Source organism: Rhamphochromis longiceps, linkage group LG13 (genome assembly GCF_057381845.1).
Source record: "Rhamphochromis longiceps isolate RC_006_pf linkage group LG13, R_longiceps_female_GT1.1, whole genome shotgun sequence".
Classification (NCBI taxonomy): domain Eukaryota; kingdom Metazoa; phylum Chordata; class Actinopteri; order Cichliformes; family Cichlidae; genus Rhamphochromis; species Rhamphochromis longiceps.
Window position 1 is genome coordinate 15,969,269 of NC_140569.1, and position 15,695 is coordinate 15,984,963.

At 40.9% G+C, this 15,695-nt stretch overlaps 1 protein-coding gene across 1 annotated transcript in view; it reads left to right on the top strand.

The window, feature by feature from the left end:
* Positions 1–1,831: 1,831 nt before the first annotated feature.
* lrmda (leucine rich melanocyte differentiation associated) overlaps positions 1,832–15,695 on the top strand; it is a 211,992-nt gene continuing 198,128 nt past the window's right edge. Inside the window, exons 1-2 of the mRNA XM_085428394.1 lie at positions 1,832–2,155; positions 2,699–2,799. Of these exons, the coding sequence (XP_085284520.1) occupies positions 2,114–2,155; positions 2,699–2,799 (143 nt within the window). The 5' untranslated portion in view covers positions 1,832–2,113. The remainder of the gene's footprint in view (positions 2,156–2,698; positions 2,800–15,695) is intronic.

A 15,695-nucleotide genomic window follows, 5' to 3' on the forward strand; every position in this document is an offset into this window, starting at 1 on the left:
AAAGATCTTGGTCTTGGAACATATTTCTGTAATATTAGGTTTGGTGCTCCACAGCAACATTCTGTACACAGACCAGTGCATTCTAATATTAAAAGGAAAACTATTGCAGTTTTTTGTACTGTGGTCTGGACAAAATGATCACAGAATGCTGCAATTTCACAGACCTTTGACACCATGTTTAGTTTTATAACTAGCAGGACAAATATGTTATACTCCACATCATACTGTCAAGTGGAAGAAACAAAAGGGCTAATTATGAAGTCTGGACAGAGCTTTTAAAATATGGAACAAGCTTTTGGTAGTCATTAGACTGGAAAAACAAAATAAATCTATCTGAGAGATCTAAATCTCTGCAAAATTGACAGTCTCTTAAAAAGAAAGACTGATCAGCTCAACAAAACCAAAAGACCTGAAAGTGGATAATCACAAATTCTTTCATCGGTTAAGTAAAGTTGTATCGCTATCAAAGTCCACAAAACTGAGATACCAACATGAATGGAAAACACAGAACATTCAGAACAAGGCGCAAACTACTGATTATGCTCAATAACAAGCAGGACAGATTATACTTTGTCAGAAAACAGTTCCAAGATGAAACCAAGATGAACTTGGCTAGCATCGGAATGATGGAAAGGGAAAGGTATGTAGTAGGAGAAAAAGGTCTTAAGCTTAGAAGCATACTACATCATCTGTCAAACATGGATGTAGCTAATGTTATGGGGTGGGTACATATGGCTGCTAGTGAAACCAGGTCAGCAGTGACTGCTCATAGATGCAGCAGGATGAATTGTATGAAGTGTACAGGGTACTACACTCTCTGCTCAGACTGAATCAAATGCTCCAAAACTGACCAGACAGTGCTTCACAGTGCAAATGGATAATGTGTCAAAGCATTCAAAGAAATTGGATATTCTTCAATGGTGAAGTTAGTCACCTGATCTCAACCCAGTAGTCCGTGCTTTTTCATTTATTGAAAATAAAACTCAATGCAGAACGACTCACAAACAAGCAGCAACGTTAGGCAGATAGAACATCATAAGGGAGGAAACACAGGATTTAGAGATCCCAATGGGTTCTAGACTTTATCCAGTCATTGCTGTTCATCCAAGTATTAAAAAACAAGCCTCATGCTTGAAATTATATAAATTTGTCTAACTATTTTTGAGCCTCTGTAAATGGGGTATATGTTAAAAAATGGTTATAAACCCTATTTTTTAAATAAACACTCTGAATTTAACCTAAACGTCTGAACTTCAGTCACATAACAACTGATTTTGAATCTATTAATTTTTTTTTAAAAGCCAACGTATGAGAAACACTGAACTCAGAGATAAACATAGCATCATTTATGCAAAAAGAAAAAGAAAAGGAAAAAGTTGAGTGAACTTATCCTTTAAATAAGAAACTTGTCAAGGGCGATGGGGGCAGCACTGAGCCCAATTGTGTGGTCAAAGGGGAAGATGTTGTCAAGACTTACCATAGATAGTGCCATTTGGAAAACTGACTCAAAATGAGGTTCTTGATTGTTGATTGCTATGTTATAGCTTTACATCCAAAATACTTACATACTTGATGTAACCCCCCAGTAAAGAACCGCCATAACGCTCTGGTTAAATAGAGGCAGCTTCTCAGACTAACATGGGCAATTAAAATGATTTTACTTCAGGTTTGATCTAATCTCTATTTTAGTGTATATGTATGTTTTATTACCAGTATGGCTCTCCACGCCCCCTCTCCCCCGTATGGTTTACTGAGACCAGGTGTTCTACCTACCTGGACTTCTTTTTCCACAATGTTTCAGTATTTTAGCCGAGAGCCGTGCACACATCCAGTCTGAATCTAATGTTGTCATTAGGAAAACAGTCAGCACTCAGGTTTGATCAGCAACAGCGACCGCGTGCTTCCGCACAACAGCAGGTCAGCTGATTGAAACGGCACGCGGAAACAGTAAAGTCAATTTGAAATCGCCACTAGTTCTCCAAAGCACTCGGTCTTCACCCACAAACACCAGCTCTTAACGTAAAGCAAAACGTAACGTCTTTCTTTCGTAAGCGGATTTTTTTTAAGTGCAGTGACTCGGATAGTTGATGTAAAAGCAGTGGGCGAGAAAGATATGGCAAACAACGAGTCGCTGGTCGCATTGAATGGGACTCAGGTAAGTTTGCTTAGGAGAGTGTTTCTCTCAGACTTTGTCCCCTGCTTGTGTAATGTGGCACTTTTTTTTTTTTATTTAAGCCCCACTCTAAATAATTTACTAGCGCTGAAGTTATGCTGCTGTGTTTGTTTCCTCGACTTCACTGGAGTCATGTGACACGCTGAAGCTAGCATTACAGATGTGACTTTCGCTTCTTTTACAGCTTCACTGACAAAAATAAACTCCGTAATAAGTAATGTAATAAAGTGTACCCAGTGCAAGGCGGTTTGTTGAAATGTAAGTTCACAGGGGCAGAAGTGAAAAGCATACAGAGGAAAGGATTAGTTATCCCTTCGCATAAACAGAAAGACAGGTGTAGTTTAGAAACCATCCGGCTTTACAGTGAGGCATCCTATCCAGCTGTTTCGCCAAGTGTTGCAGTATAAGGCTGTGTATGTTATTCAGATTTAATTAAAAAGTTGTTGTTGGGATATCATGAAAAATGTGTCTGTTCCCCCGTCAGAGATGCAGTCTTTATATGTCTCTCTCTTTTAATTTTCAAAGATTTCATACATTGGGCACGACTGTAAGGAAATTCCAGAGTTCCTTGGAGAGACCTATGGCCAGTTTGCACGAAGGCTGGATCTGAGTTTTAATCAGCTCAGGTAAGATTAGCAAAGCGCACAACATGTAATCAGCTGCACATCTTCCTACATCTTCCTCTGCCTGCTACTGGGAGACATGCGTCTTCACATCAGGTGCAACTGAATGTGTACCCTGGGTTTACAGGTGGTCACAGTGTCATCAGAAGATCAGAAAGCTGAACGAGTGTTAGAACTGGGCTGGTGCCACGCTGGGGCGGGATAAAAGGCATCATCGATAAATGTGACATGCTAATTCAGGGGCAAATAGAAGAAAAGATTCCTCTGTCAGGACATGAAGGAGCACCTCATGGCAGCCGCTTCAGAGGGGGCTGCCATTTCAACAGCAGGACTAGCATAGTTGATGTGGCAAGTAAAAGAAAAGAGATGATGGTTATAAGGTGCTTTTGTTTCTGAAGCCCTTTCATGACTGTCAGGCCATGAAGCCATCTCAGTTGGGCCCTTTTCTGTTTAGAAATTGTTGTCTCGAGGCAGTTGTCTGTAGTGGGTATTTGGAGTTTAAATGGATTTATATAGTGCAAAACCCCTCAATTGAAAAATCTTTTTTAAGGTTCAGGAATATCTGAATGGGCCAACATGAGTTTCTTGGAAGCCCATGATCTGTTATCACAGAATTTACACACACAGTGCAGAGCTCACCTTTGCACAGGGTGTTGAGTAAGTCACAGTCCTTGTAAATCTGCTACGGTGGGCAAACAGAGATCTTTAGGTCCTTGGCTAAGCCTGATATACAGAAACCTGTCACACATTTTTCTTTTGTTTGTTTTGTCTAAACATCTGCAACTGGTAAAACAAAGATTTGTAGCTGCATTCTCATTACCTTGACCATCAGTATCCTATCATGCTCTTCATTCAAATATAGTCAGATAATTTGAAACATTTACGTTTTTAAATAGCTAACAGTAGGCAAGATGATACCAAGTGTCCTTTTTGCTCACAATAAATATTTTTTTGATTAGATGACCATACGTGAGGTTCCTAAACCAGTTAGCAAAAGTCCTATATAGTATTACACCTTGTCACATGACTAAGCATTGTACTGAATACACTGTTTGACACCAATTGTTTTTAGGTGTTTCCTCAGAGGAAGTGAAAGCACGTAATCTCTCACAGGGAGCATTATGGCATGAGACTGCAACAATTCTTATGTCTGTGGGTTTTGGGGATATCAAGACGGGCATTATGTGAGTTGCCCTTGAAGCTGTCACGTTAAGAGCTTCATGTTTAGAATGAAATATTTATGACTCAGAAATGACTAATTTATTATTGGTTTTCAGTTCAGCTAATCTCAGATGTCAGATATCATTACTAAACTTCAAAGGGTGGTATGCACAGAGAAGTGGTGCAGAAGTAAGCCAAGCAATACTTGAACCATTTAGGGCTCATGTCTGTGCAATATTGATTGATGGTTTGGTAGTGGAAAAAGTGATCTTATACCATGCTTAATTCTAATGATTTAGCTTTAGATTTGGCTAGATTTTATTTTCAAAGCTGCTTTATTTCCCTCAATTTCTGGGTTCTGGTTCATTCTTATGCTTGTTGTGAAAATGAGTGTTTGTACAGTGTGTTAAAGCTGATTCCAACAACATTACATGACATTAATACAACAGAACATTAAAAGATGAAAGTATGCATTGCCAACATGCTAGTATTAGTTCCTTCTGGTATCACCATAAACACACATGACCACATTAGAAACTGGATAAACACGTCAACATGTGACAAAGTTGTAGCACCCACTGTTCGTTTCCCATTCCCCAGTTTTGATATACAAGAAACAATAAACCACTGATGCGTCATATTTTGTGCTGCTGTACAATGCATTGAATAATTTGACAAGGTTATAACCAATATTATTGGTAAAAGTTTCTAAGCACACTTTCACCTTTATAATATAGGACATCTGCACACCAGATAGGTAAACACTGTTATTTATCTCATAATGATAACATTCGAAATTCTGCTGCTCTTATACGTCAGAGACATTTGTGAATATTGACACCGTGACCTTGTTTCAATGTCAGCTCAAGCAAACCAGGTGTAAACAAATGCACATGTTGGTTAAACTCAGTGGACTACCTTCAGCATCGTGCACTTCTTCATGCTGCTTGACTCAAATCTAGAGGGAGACATTGCCAGAGTTTGTTGTAGCTAATGTGCTTATTTCTGTCAGCTCAATTGACAACACTCATCCAGCAACCTGACAATGAGTCACAACGAGAAGCAAGGTGCTGGCATTGGCTTTAACTGAGTCCTGTGTGGTTTTGTGTGCGTGTAGCGCATATGTTTGTTATTTTGTATGTGTGCTTGTGGATGTTTGCTTGCGTGCAGTGTTTGCGCATCTGTCTCTGTGAGCATAACTGTGAGTGGCTGGGCAGGTAATGGCAGGATGAAATTATGGTAGTGGGCTGTCACACCTACACCTCTCCCTCTGTGTGCTGTAGTGTCAGCCTGTCTCATCAATGTGTTGAGAACTGTGGCTCACAGTGAGATTTCTGTCCCAGGAAGGGCTTGGTTGGTATTGTGTTGTCCACTTTGTTCCAGGTCAGTTGTGTATACAGTGCTGTGAAGGAGCATGTGCTATGTTGACACGATTTCCCTGCTGTGACTGTTACATGCAGTGTTATCACCCTGGACACACGAGGATTGAAGAGGACATGTGTCTCTGAGTCTCAGGAAGAATCCTAACACTATTACAACAGGGATACTTGTCTTCCGAAATCAGACAAACCATCCTGATAAACAAATCCCAGTTGGGTATCAACAGCCAGTTGTGAAATCTTAAAACTCTACTTTTTCCAGTAAGCCTATTTTATCAATTTAGTTATATATATATATTTTTAAAACCAAAGTATAGAGATATACTGACTGACTGAATTGGTCCATTTTCAGTCTTCTAAGCCTGGATCAGGTACTCAGCCTCCAGTATATCCTATTATGAGCCGGTTCGTTTCATGCATGCACGGTGGCACAGACAAGTTAAATATTATAAGCTTGGAAACACCTCACTGTGAGTGAAGACACAAAGTTTGCCAAAGTAAACTGTGGGTGAGGTACAAAGAAGATTGTAAAGACTAATCTAACTAGATGCTTCACTCAACTTTGCCTAGCTGAACATTTTAAAGAAGCTAACAAAAACAAAGTAGATAAAGCTACTTTGTTTTTCCAGAGCTCCGAGCCAGCCACAGGCAAGCATCCTTTGTGTGAGCCTCGGTATGAGCAAAAGATCAAAGTTGTTCCAAAGAAAATTATGGAGACAAGTGGAAAAGAAAAAAAGATTGATGTCCTCTTATTTGGTAAATTTATCCAAATACCGTAAAAGATTTGTTATATAAATCCGCTTTTGTTTGGTAAAGTAAAATATGCCCGATAAAGGTGGGCGCGCAGAAACATTTCAGTTGTTTAGGTGAGAGAAGATCCTGTAATGCACTCCAGCTTGTAAAATTTAATAATTTCTTGTATTATGAAAATTAAAATTGAAGCAAAATTTCCAAACAAGAGTGATTAAAGTTGTGCAATCACGGTGATTCTTTGAAATACCTTTAAATATTGGAGATACTAGAGACATTTGGTAAATGTCACATGAAACTGCAACTTTTACATTTTTCCATGCATGAGAAGATACCAATGTCTATTTTTCCTTGCAGTCAGTCTCAGTTTTCACAATATCAGAATTTCAAATATGACACTGATACTCAGGAAAATACTCAATAAAAAAGGGACAAAATTACAAATATATTATGTTATATTTTAGGATTCTCTTAGTTAGTGGAAAAAAACATAAACAACATTTTTAGATGTGCTTTTGGTGACTTGGCACCATATTTCCATTGCTGATCAAATAGAGTTGGTAACGTATGCTCTCACTATTTCTGTGAGAGAATGGTAGACTTTTCTTTGACTTAATCTTGGACTCAGACATTAAATGGCTGCATTATTCTGACCAGCAGGAGTGATAATGTTAGCTCCCAGATTAATGTTATATTATTATTAGCCATAGCCCCTAGCCACTAACTTAATGATTGCTATCTGTGCAACAATGTAGGAATGTAACCTGTTGCTGAAAGCGTTTGTCAGCGTCGTTTGAACTTATTAGGCACAGCATTGAATGTCAAGGACGTTAATTTACAGGTAAAAGTCAAGCACTCCACCTCTAAATTTTCTTACCACAAAGATCTTTAATTCAGTCGTTAACCTACATGGGCTCATATCCCTTGTGACCCACTCTATGATCTGAAACACTGACATTACTCTCTGGTATACTTAAAAGTCTAATGTCAGGAGTCGATCTGCTACATAAAATCCACCAAAGTTGAAATTCAGCCTGCTCTCAAGAATAGGAAGACCATATTGGACTTAGGCACACACATCTACTGTATGTGTGTGTGTGTGTATGTATGCAATGTGTGTGCCTCTGTCTGTGGGGGTATGTGCTCACCCAGGCCATGTTGGTGATGGCAGGCGTTTTGCATTTTAATGACAAATCAAGTATGCTAACTTGCATTTTAAAACGAAAGTGCTCTAAATGTCGCACGGCTGTCAAAATGAGATGTAAGTAGTCTGATGAAAAGAGAACAAAGAAGACAAAGTAGGGAGGCCTAGTACACTGAGAAATGAAATAAAACCTTGTATGGCCTGTCAACTGTGTCGTTTTATATTCATATCTAAGAAACATTATAGTATTACTCCGCTGCTCAAGCCTCACTCATCTGTCTCTTTTAATTCATCACAGGGACCGCTCTGTCTTTCAAGTTGCTGTATGTCAACACTGGAAGGGGCCTTCTAATTGACAAATGAGTGTCACAGACATCAAGTATTCCTTTTCTATCCACGATAGGTAGACTCTGGTTGTTTGATGGTTTGGGGAGGAGGGATGAGGGGGTCTGTTATTGGCAGAAGCCCAGTAAGAGGCATTAGACTGGGCCCAGAATGAGAAGTGACAACAGGAAGAGAGCCTGTCATTGTCTTGCCTAAGTGTTCAATCTGCAGAGATGCTGGTATGCAGATAAAGTGTCAGTTAGGAGGAGAGAATATGAAACATTGGCAGTATGAAGTCCTCAAATCACTTAACTGGGAGCAGCGTGTGTGTGTGCCTGGTAATAGTGGTGGCGTACTCTGTTCTGCTGAGGAAATATATTCCATATCTGATCCATCAGGCCTGTTTAGGCCGATATTCTAGGATAACCTGATCTATGTCTCATAAATTACAAAGTACGCAGAGCTCTCCCAGCGCAAAGAGATTTAAACCGGATAGATGAAAAGGACACGGTCTGGCAGGAAATAACTTATTCATATGAAGGACATTGATATTTCGTATCCTTCTTTGGTACTAATTTAAACTAGAATTTTTTTTAAATGATGTACTACTCCTGGGAAAGTCGCCGGATGACATAGCTTGTCTTTTTCCTCCATCTCACCAATTTGAGGTTGTGATTGCTGCAAACACTTTTCTCTCTGTTAACGGACAGTTAAAATGATGCCAACAGAAAGCCAGGGTAGAGAAATGCACACAAGTCGTGGGCAATTAGTTTTATCAAAGTCATATGTTTGGTACGTTATCGCTTAAGTCTTTTACATGAGGTTATATTTTGGACGGTCTTAATTATAATGCCTTTGGATAGATTTGAAATGATTAAGGTTTAAAGAACTTTTATCTCTGCAAGTTATGCTTTGCATGAGGAAAATTACACAACGTTATGGTTTCACTAATGGCTCAATCCACAGTGGTGACATGATCATCGTCCCTGGCTCAAACCAACACGCCGCTGAACAAATGCCATACTAATTCAAACTTTGGATAGACTTAAGTCAAGAAAAATGCTAAGTTACACTGACTTTCATCTTCACTTTGAAAGAGAGTAGATATACTTCTTGCAACATGCTCATAACTCTCACAAATCTCAACTGTGCACTGCTGATTGGCTCTTTGGAGACAATTGTGGGACAACTCACTTTTTCATATTTGTTTTTTTTTGTTTTTTTTAAATGTCTTGAAATGTCAGGATTCTTTGAGTGACGTACTTCTCTCATATTTTGTGGAGTCCTTATAAAAGGTCACCCTTCCTGCTGGCTTTTGAAAAGTTGTTGTGGTTTGTTTTGGTGCCATCCATTTTTTGAGGAAGTCGTGAGCATTACCATGGAGATAAACCACTGGCAAACCTCCTAGTTCATTAGAAATCCCCCTTCCTCCAAAAACAAAACAAAAAAGAAAAAAAAACCCACATCCTCTTAGGACGAGTTTGTGTCTAATTTGTTTTTATCTCGCTTTGAGTACTGCAAAACAAAGTTGGTTTCAAACTGCAGTTCACTGCTGCACCTCTTGTGTCGACAGGGAAATGCAGCTCTGCTCACGTTGCACTCTCAGTGCACACTTGAGGCGTTCGAGAGAATCTGACTTAGCTCCTGGCCTTCTTCTGCTGTAGTATACAACAAAGTTGTAGCGTTCCTGCTACCCCGATTGATTTAGGTGTGGGGTGGTTCCCAGGTGGAGCGTGCAGACGACAGGATGCATATCACCCGGCTATTTAGTGTGAATTCTGCAGACAATGATCACATGTGCTCCAACTGACATTACACAAACTTTGTACTAGGGAGTTGGCAGGATAAAGACCATTTAATGTCTGATCTGACTGATCCAGACATTTGTTATCACTTACAGCTCGGCCGGGTAGTGCCTACAAAAAATCTGGGCTGCAGTGGCTCTGGTGTAACACAGCTGAGTAGCTAGTCAATCAGCTTACAGCTGGACAGTTCCTTTATCCTGGGTACAGGATATATAGTATACAGTAAATCTTTATCTCATTGTTAAAACACAACAAAAGACAGACAGAACCATCAGTGTCAGGAGCTGCCGTCAGCCTTTCAGTGCATTCCTTCTATCTAAAACCATCTTGTGCTTAAGGATTCTGAATTGAAGGGAACATCTTTATGTTCCTTTTGTTCACATTATATACACTGGGCAGTGATGCCATTCCTTTTATGACTGCGTCACATTTTTTATTGTATATCCCAAGACGGATGGCGTGCCACTGATGCAGAGATTTACAGGCCTTCAGCTTGCAGTGGCAGGGCTTTAGAAGGGCCTGCTGACATCTAGCCAACACTTTGGAGGAGGAGTATAAAAGCTGACATTTTATTGGCTCTAAGAGGGAAGGAGAGAGAGGGAGAGAAGTCCTGGGGTTGGGGGCAGGGAGGGAGGGAGGGTGAGAGGAAAGAAAGGAAAAGATATTCTGTTTCTTTACTTTATATTTTTCAGCACTGCCAGCTGTCATGGGGAACTTACTAAAAAGATGGGATTTATTGGGTGTTATTTAGAAACCTGTCAGTGCTAATGACTACAGCTATGATTTCAATTATCACCCACTAAATATAGCTTAATTCACTGCCTTGCTGGCTATAATGAGCCACCCTGACATCATTTTTCAAAAATTCGATACCATGCTATTTTAATATTTTATGTTGACCACTGATTTAATTTTCCTCCCTGGTGCTTGGCATGTGGCAAGTTGGATGGTCAAAGCTATTGAGTTCAAAGCTATCCATGGGATATATTTTTTCCATTGACAGAAATCCAATTAGTTTTAGTACACAGTCTGGCTGAATAAAAAGGGTCTTAAAATCCACAATATGTTTCCTTAGTGTTTTAGCAGAGTGCAAAGTGATGGATCTTTATGATTTAAACTGATGGGGCCCAAGTGGACATGCTCCCTTTTCTACTTTGGCAAGTGAAAAACAAACTACCCGTATGTCTTAGTCATTTTGATAGGCATAGCAGAGTCTTTTGATATTGTGTAAACATCCGCTGTAAAGTGCATGCACCGGCTAAGATCTTGACTCCTACATATTTAAACACTTATTAAATACTTTACAGCTGCTACACAAATTCTGCCGAAACACCGTGTAAATATGAGAGAGGGAAAAAGTCAGATGTATAATTCATTAGTGACATGTTTAGTAAGTAGACCGTTTGGGGAGAGTTAATGCGTATTCAGGTTTTGACATGAGGGTGTGCATTTTTAAGCGAGCATTAAAAGGAAGATGATTAGGACTGGCATTTGGCTGTCAATAACAAGCTCGCTGCTTGAAGTTGATGATACGGGGGAATTTTGATAATGTAAAGCTGATTCCTTTTCTTGAGTCTTCTCCCTCTGTGACATATGTTTTATAGTACATAACACATGTACAAGTCATTTAGGATAGCCTCCAACAGTTAGGATCTCTCCATGTGTGCTTTGCTTTCTTCTAAAAAATGGAAAATCACACTACTTGAGACATGACCTGTGTCTCTTTAAAGACATAACTCAGGCACTGTTTATGTTCATCCCATCACATTTAGCTATCTCCCAGATTGATGATGTAAGCAACTGGAAGGCATGGAACATATTAAAGCAGAGCAGGGAGAGCCATACTTCTACTTCCCTTGGCTGAATCCCAGATGTGGAAAAGAGAAAAAGTAAGGGGGGGGAAAACGGTTTGGAGCCTGTTTTGGATGATGAACAAAGGAGCTTCCTTTGGTATGGCCTAGGCAGTTTTGGTCGCTTCATGGCTTTCAATCTCCCACAGTCTTTCCTAGAAGGCCCAGGGGTGTAAAGTGAAGACAGATACATGGCTGTATCCATGCCAAGATTTTAGAGGATGATGGCAGTTTTTGCCGTGATTTGAATTTTAGGGGATGATTTTTTAAGAGGGCTGCGTGATAAATGTTGTCAGTAGATGAATAAATCCTGTGACCATAAAATGCAGTTGGAGGCTGTTGGCGGAGATGGCAGCTCTCAAAGGCCTCGCGATTACTAACAGTCTGATCTTGCATATTGGCGAAGACGAGGGATTAATCTTATAACCCCTATAATTTGAGTCCAGTTTAATCGCAGTTCACCACTCCTGGTGTGATAAACTATGCCTTATTTGCTTGTTCTGCAGTTGCAGAACCGGCTTTGCGGGTGAGACCTTTTCCTGCACTCCCGCAAAACACTTAAACCATCCCTGGCCGTGGACAGCTGTGTCACATTCTCAGCACAGCTGTATCTCATTTCCTGTATCCATTTTAGATAAACGTACTCGCATCTTTCACAGCTTTCACTTTTAAAAACCACCGACTGTCCTTCCAAGCTGCCATCCCAAGAACTTGGTCGGACGGGAAGATTTTTCCGAGATAACGGTCCCTGCGCTCTCGCTCGGCTGCGCTCTTGTTCTCCCCTTCCTCTTTGTGCTCGTTCCATTTGTGAAGCATGAAGAATAAGTTTAGAAAACTGTAGCTGGGACTGGGTTCAGAAATCAAGGGAAAGCTATGGCTCTTTTAAGGTTACATCTGACATCCATCAGCATGGAAATATGTTTTAATGGTCAGGCAGGCTGCAAGACATCAGTAAGCTGTTGCCTCACTTTTCCACCCAGGGATATATTGAGATAAGAAACAGTGACGGCATGTTTCATGTCCATGCTGCTGACATGTCTGTGCTGGAAAACTACAAGGAGAAACCCTTACATTTTGGGGCCAGCAGGCTGCGTAGTACAGTATCCTTATTCTCTGTTTTCCCTCTTAAAACATTGTTTATCCATAAGGATAAATGCAATGACTCCCATCACACTGGTTCCACTGCAAGCTGCTGACTGCACTATTAGCTGACAGTATGATTATGTGAACAACAGACCAAACAGTCTTCTGATCTCCTCTGTCTGTCCAGACGTTTGGTGATGTTTAAGAGTTTATCCCCACTGGTAATGGGGAGATAGCTTTTGTACTGGGGGCACTGTAGAGTTTCTTTATTTTCTCCCTCTGTCTGGATCCCGGACCCCTGGGTCCTCTAAAGCTCAGAACATGTCTGTACTCAGATGTTTCAAAACACCAAACAGCAGAGGATGAGTAGGAGAAGAAGGAGGCAGAGGAGGAGGAAGAAGGTATAAAGGAGAGACGAAGGGAAATGGGAGGAGGGTAAGGAATCCTCACAGGGACAAAGTGCACATGTACAAGCAGACCAGGCAGAGAGGCCCAACAGGGTCTATAGACTTGTGATCTGAGGGCCGTTTGTGTGTCAGTCAGATCAAAGTCTGTGGAAGAGTAGGAGAAATCCCTTTACCTTTTCTGACTATGGAAACCCTTATTGGCAGCTCGGCTGAAGGAGGGGGATGATAACAGGGAGCTGCAGTGAAATGCTTCTACTTGTGATGGTTTTCATTGTTTTTGTTTCGCTTCAAGTAAAACACAAATCCTTCCTTGGGCAGTTTTATTCATGCAGCTGTAGGGTCGGTGTTTTGGATATCTTAAACATGTGCATGGAACATTGTTTTGTCAATATTTTATGACAATATTAGTGTTAAGACTGCAGCTTCTGGCTGCAAATTCTGCATTTTGCACAAAACTGCCGTGCTGCTCGGTGCTTTATAAATGTTAAGTTTTTATATTTAAAAGGAAGATGGTTGTTTTCATTGTTTCTTTCAAGAGAAGATTGGTTGGTTGATCATAAATTGTCTCTTTTTGTGCAAGGAAACACAAGAAATTATGCCACAGTGTCAGACTAAAGAGCATGCAGCAATGTGAATTATTCAAATGAAAGCAAAATTCAGATCACGGTGTCAGTGATTTAAGATGAAAAAATATGGTGTTTCTTTTTTATAGTTCCTTTAACTTTCACTTCTAATTCAAGAGTAATAATAAGTAATAAAAGTTGAAGCTATTTCCTTGTTTAAAATGATAGATTAGTTTATTTTTAATGCATGTGATTCCTGCTGCAAAAGGACACTTTGGTTTACAATTAAAAGGTCTCTTAAACTGAGATTAGTCAGTAACAAAAAGAAACAAAAAGTGACAAATAAAAGGCAAAAACATGACAATACAAAGGACCTCTTTATTATGGTGTATTTTTTTTGTATTAGCTTGCTTGGGAACATATCATATGCATATCCTGCACATCTTTTTTCATATAGAGACACCTGCTGAAGATAAGATAACAATAATGCCATTGAACAACAGCACAAAATGTACACTATACAAGGTATATAGAAATATCACTTTAATATAAGCATACATGATACAAAAGATACAGTTTGATATTTTTAAATGTCTGGTAGCAGTAAAGTAGAGTGGAATATTGCATGGTGGCTAAAAATCAGGTCAAATAAATAAAATAAATACATCTAACATCTAACACTGCACATTATCTGTTTCAGTTTTATACATGGATAATAGGTGGTCAGGTTGAAGTTTGAACCAAGTTCAGCATACAGCATATATATATATATATATATATATATATATATATATATATATATATATATATATATATATATATATATATATATATATATATATATATATATATAAAAAAAAACACCCAGCACGCCCCTGCGGGCGGTTTATCCTTCAAGCTCGGGTCCTCTACCAGAGGCCTGGGAGCTTGAGGGTCCTGCGCAGTATCTTAGCTGTTCCCAGGACTGCGCTCTTCTGGACAGAGATCTCCGATGTTATTCCCGGGATCTGCTGGAGCCACTCGCCTAGCTTGGGAGTCACCGCACCTAGTGCTCCGATTACCACGGGGACCACCGTTACCTTCACCCTCCACATCCTCTCGAGCTCTTCTCTGAGCCCTTGGTATTTCTCCAGCTTCTCGTGTTCCTTCTTCCTGATATTGCTGTCATTCGGAACCGCTACATCGATCACTACGGCCGTCTTCTTCTGTTTGTCTACCACCACTATGTCCGGTTGGTTAGCCACCACCATTTTGTCCGTCTGTATCTGGAAGTCCCACAGGATCTTAGCTCGGTCATTCTCCACCACCCTTGGGGGCATCTCCCATTTTGACCTCGGGACTTCTAGGTTATACTCGGCACAGATGTTCCTGTACACTATGCCGGCCACTTGGTTATGGCGTTCCATGTATGCCTTGCCTGCTAGCATCTTGCACCCTGCTGTTATGTGCTGGATTGTCTCTGGGGCATCTTTACACAGCCTGCACCTGGGGTCTTGCCTGGTGTGATAGACCCCAGCCTCTATGGATCTTGTACTCAGAGCTTGTTCTTGTGCTGCCATGATTAGTGCCTCTGTGCTGTCTTTCAGTCCAGCTTTGTCCAGCCACTGGTAGGATTTCTGGATATCAGCCACCTCCTCTATCTGCCGGTGGTACATACCGTGCAGGGGCCTGTCCTTCCATGATGGTTCCTCGTCTCCCTCCTCTTTCTTGGGTTTCTGCTGCCTGAGGTATTCACTGAGCACTCGGTCAGTTGGGGCCATCTTCCCAATGTATTCTTGGATGTTTGTTGTCTCATCCTGGACTGTGGTGCTGACACTCACCAGTCCCCGGCCCCCTTCCTTCCGCTTAGCGTACAGCCTCAGGGTGCTGGACTTGGGGTGAAACCCTCCATGCATGGTCAGGAGCTTTCTTGTCTTTATGTCAGTGGCTTCTATCTCCTCCTTTGGCCAGCCTATTACCCCAGCAGGGTACCTGATCACGGGCAGGGCGTATGTGTTGATGGCCCGGATCTTGTTCTTACCATTCAGCTGACTCCTCAGGACTTGCCTGACCCTCTGCAGGTACTTGGTGGTTGCAGCTTTTCTAGCGGCCTCTTCATGGTTCCCATTCGCCTGCGGGATCCCCAGGTACTTGTAACTGTCCTCTATGTCTGCAATGTTGCCTTCTGGTAGTTCAATCCCCTCAGTTCTGACTACCTTCCCTCTCTTTGTTACCATCCGACTACACTTCTCCAGTCCGAACGACATTCCAATGTCATTGCTGTATAGCCTGGTAGTGTGGATCAGTGAATCGATGTCTCGTTCACTCTTGGCATACAGCTTGATGTCATCCATGTACAGGAGGTGGCTGACAACTGCTCCGTTCCGTAGTCGGTATCCGTAGCCAGTCTTGTTAATGATCTCACTGAGGGGGTTCAGGCCTATGCAGAACAGC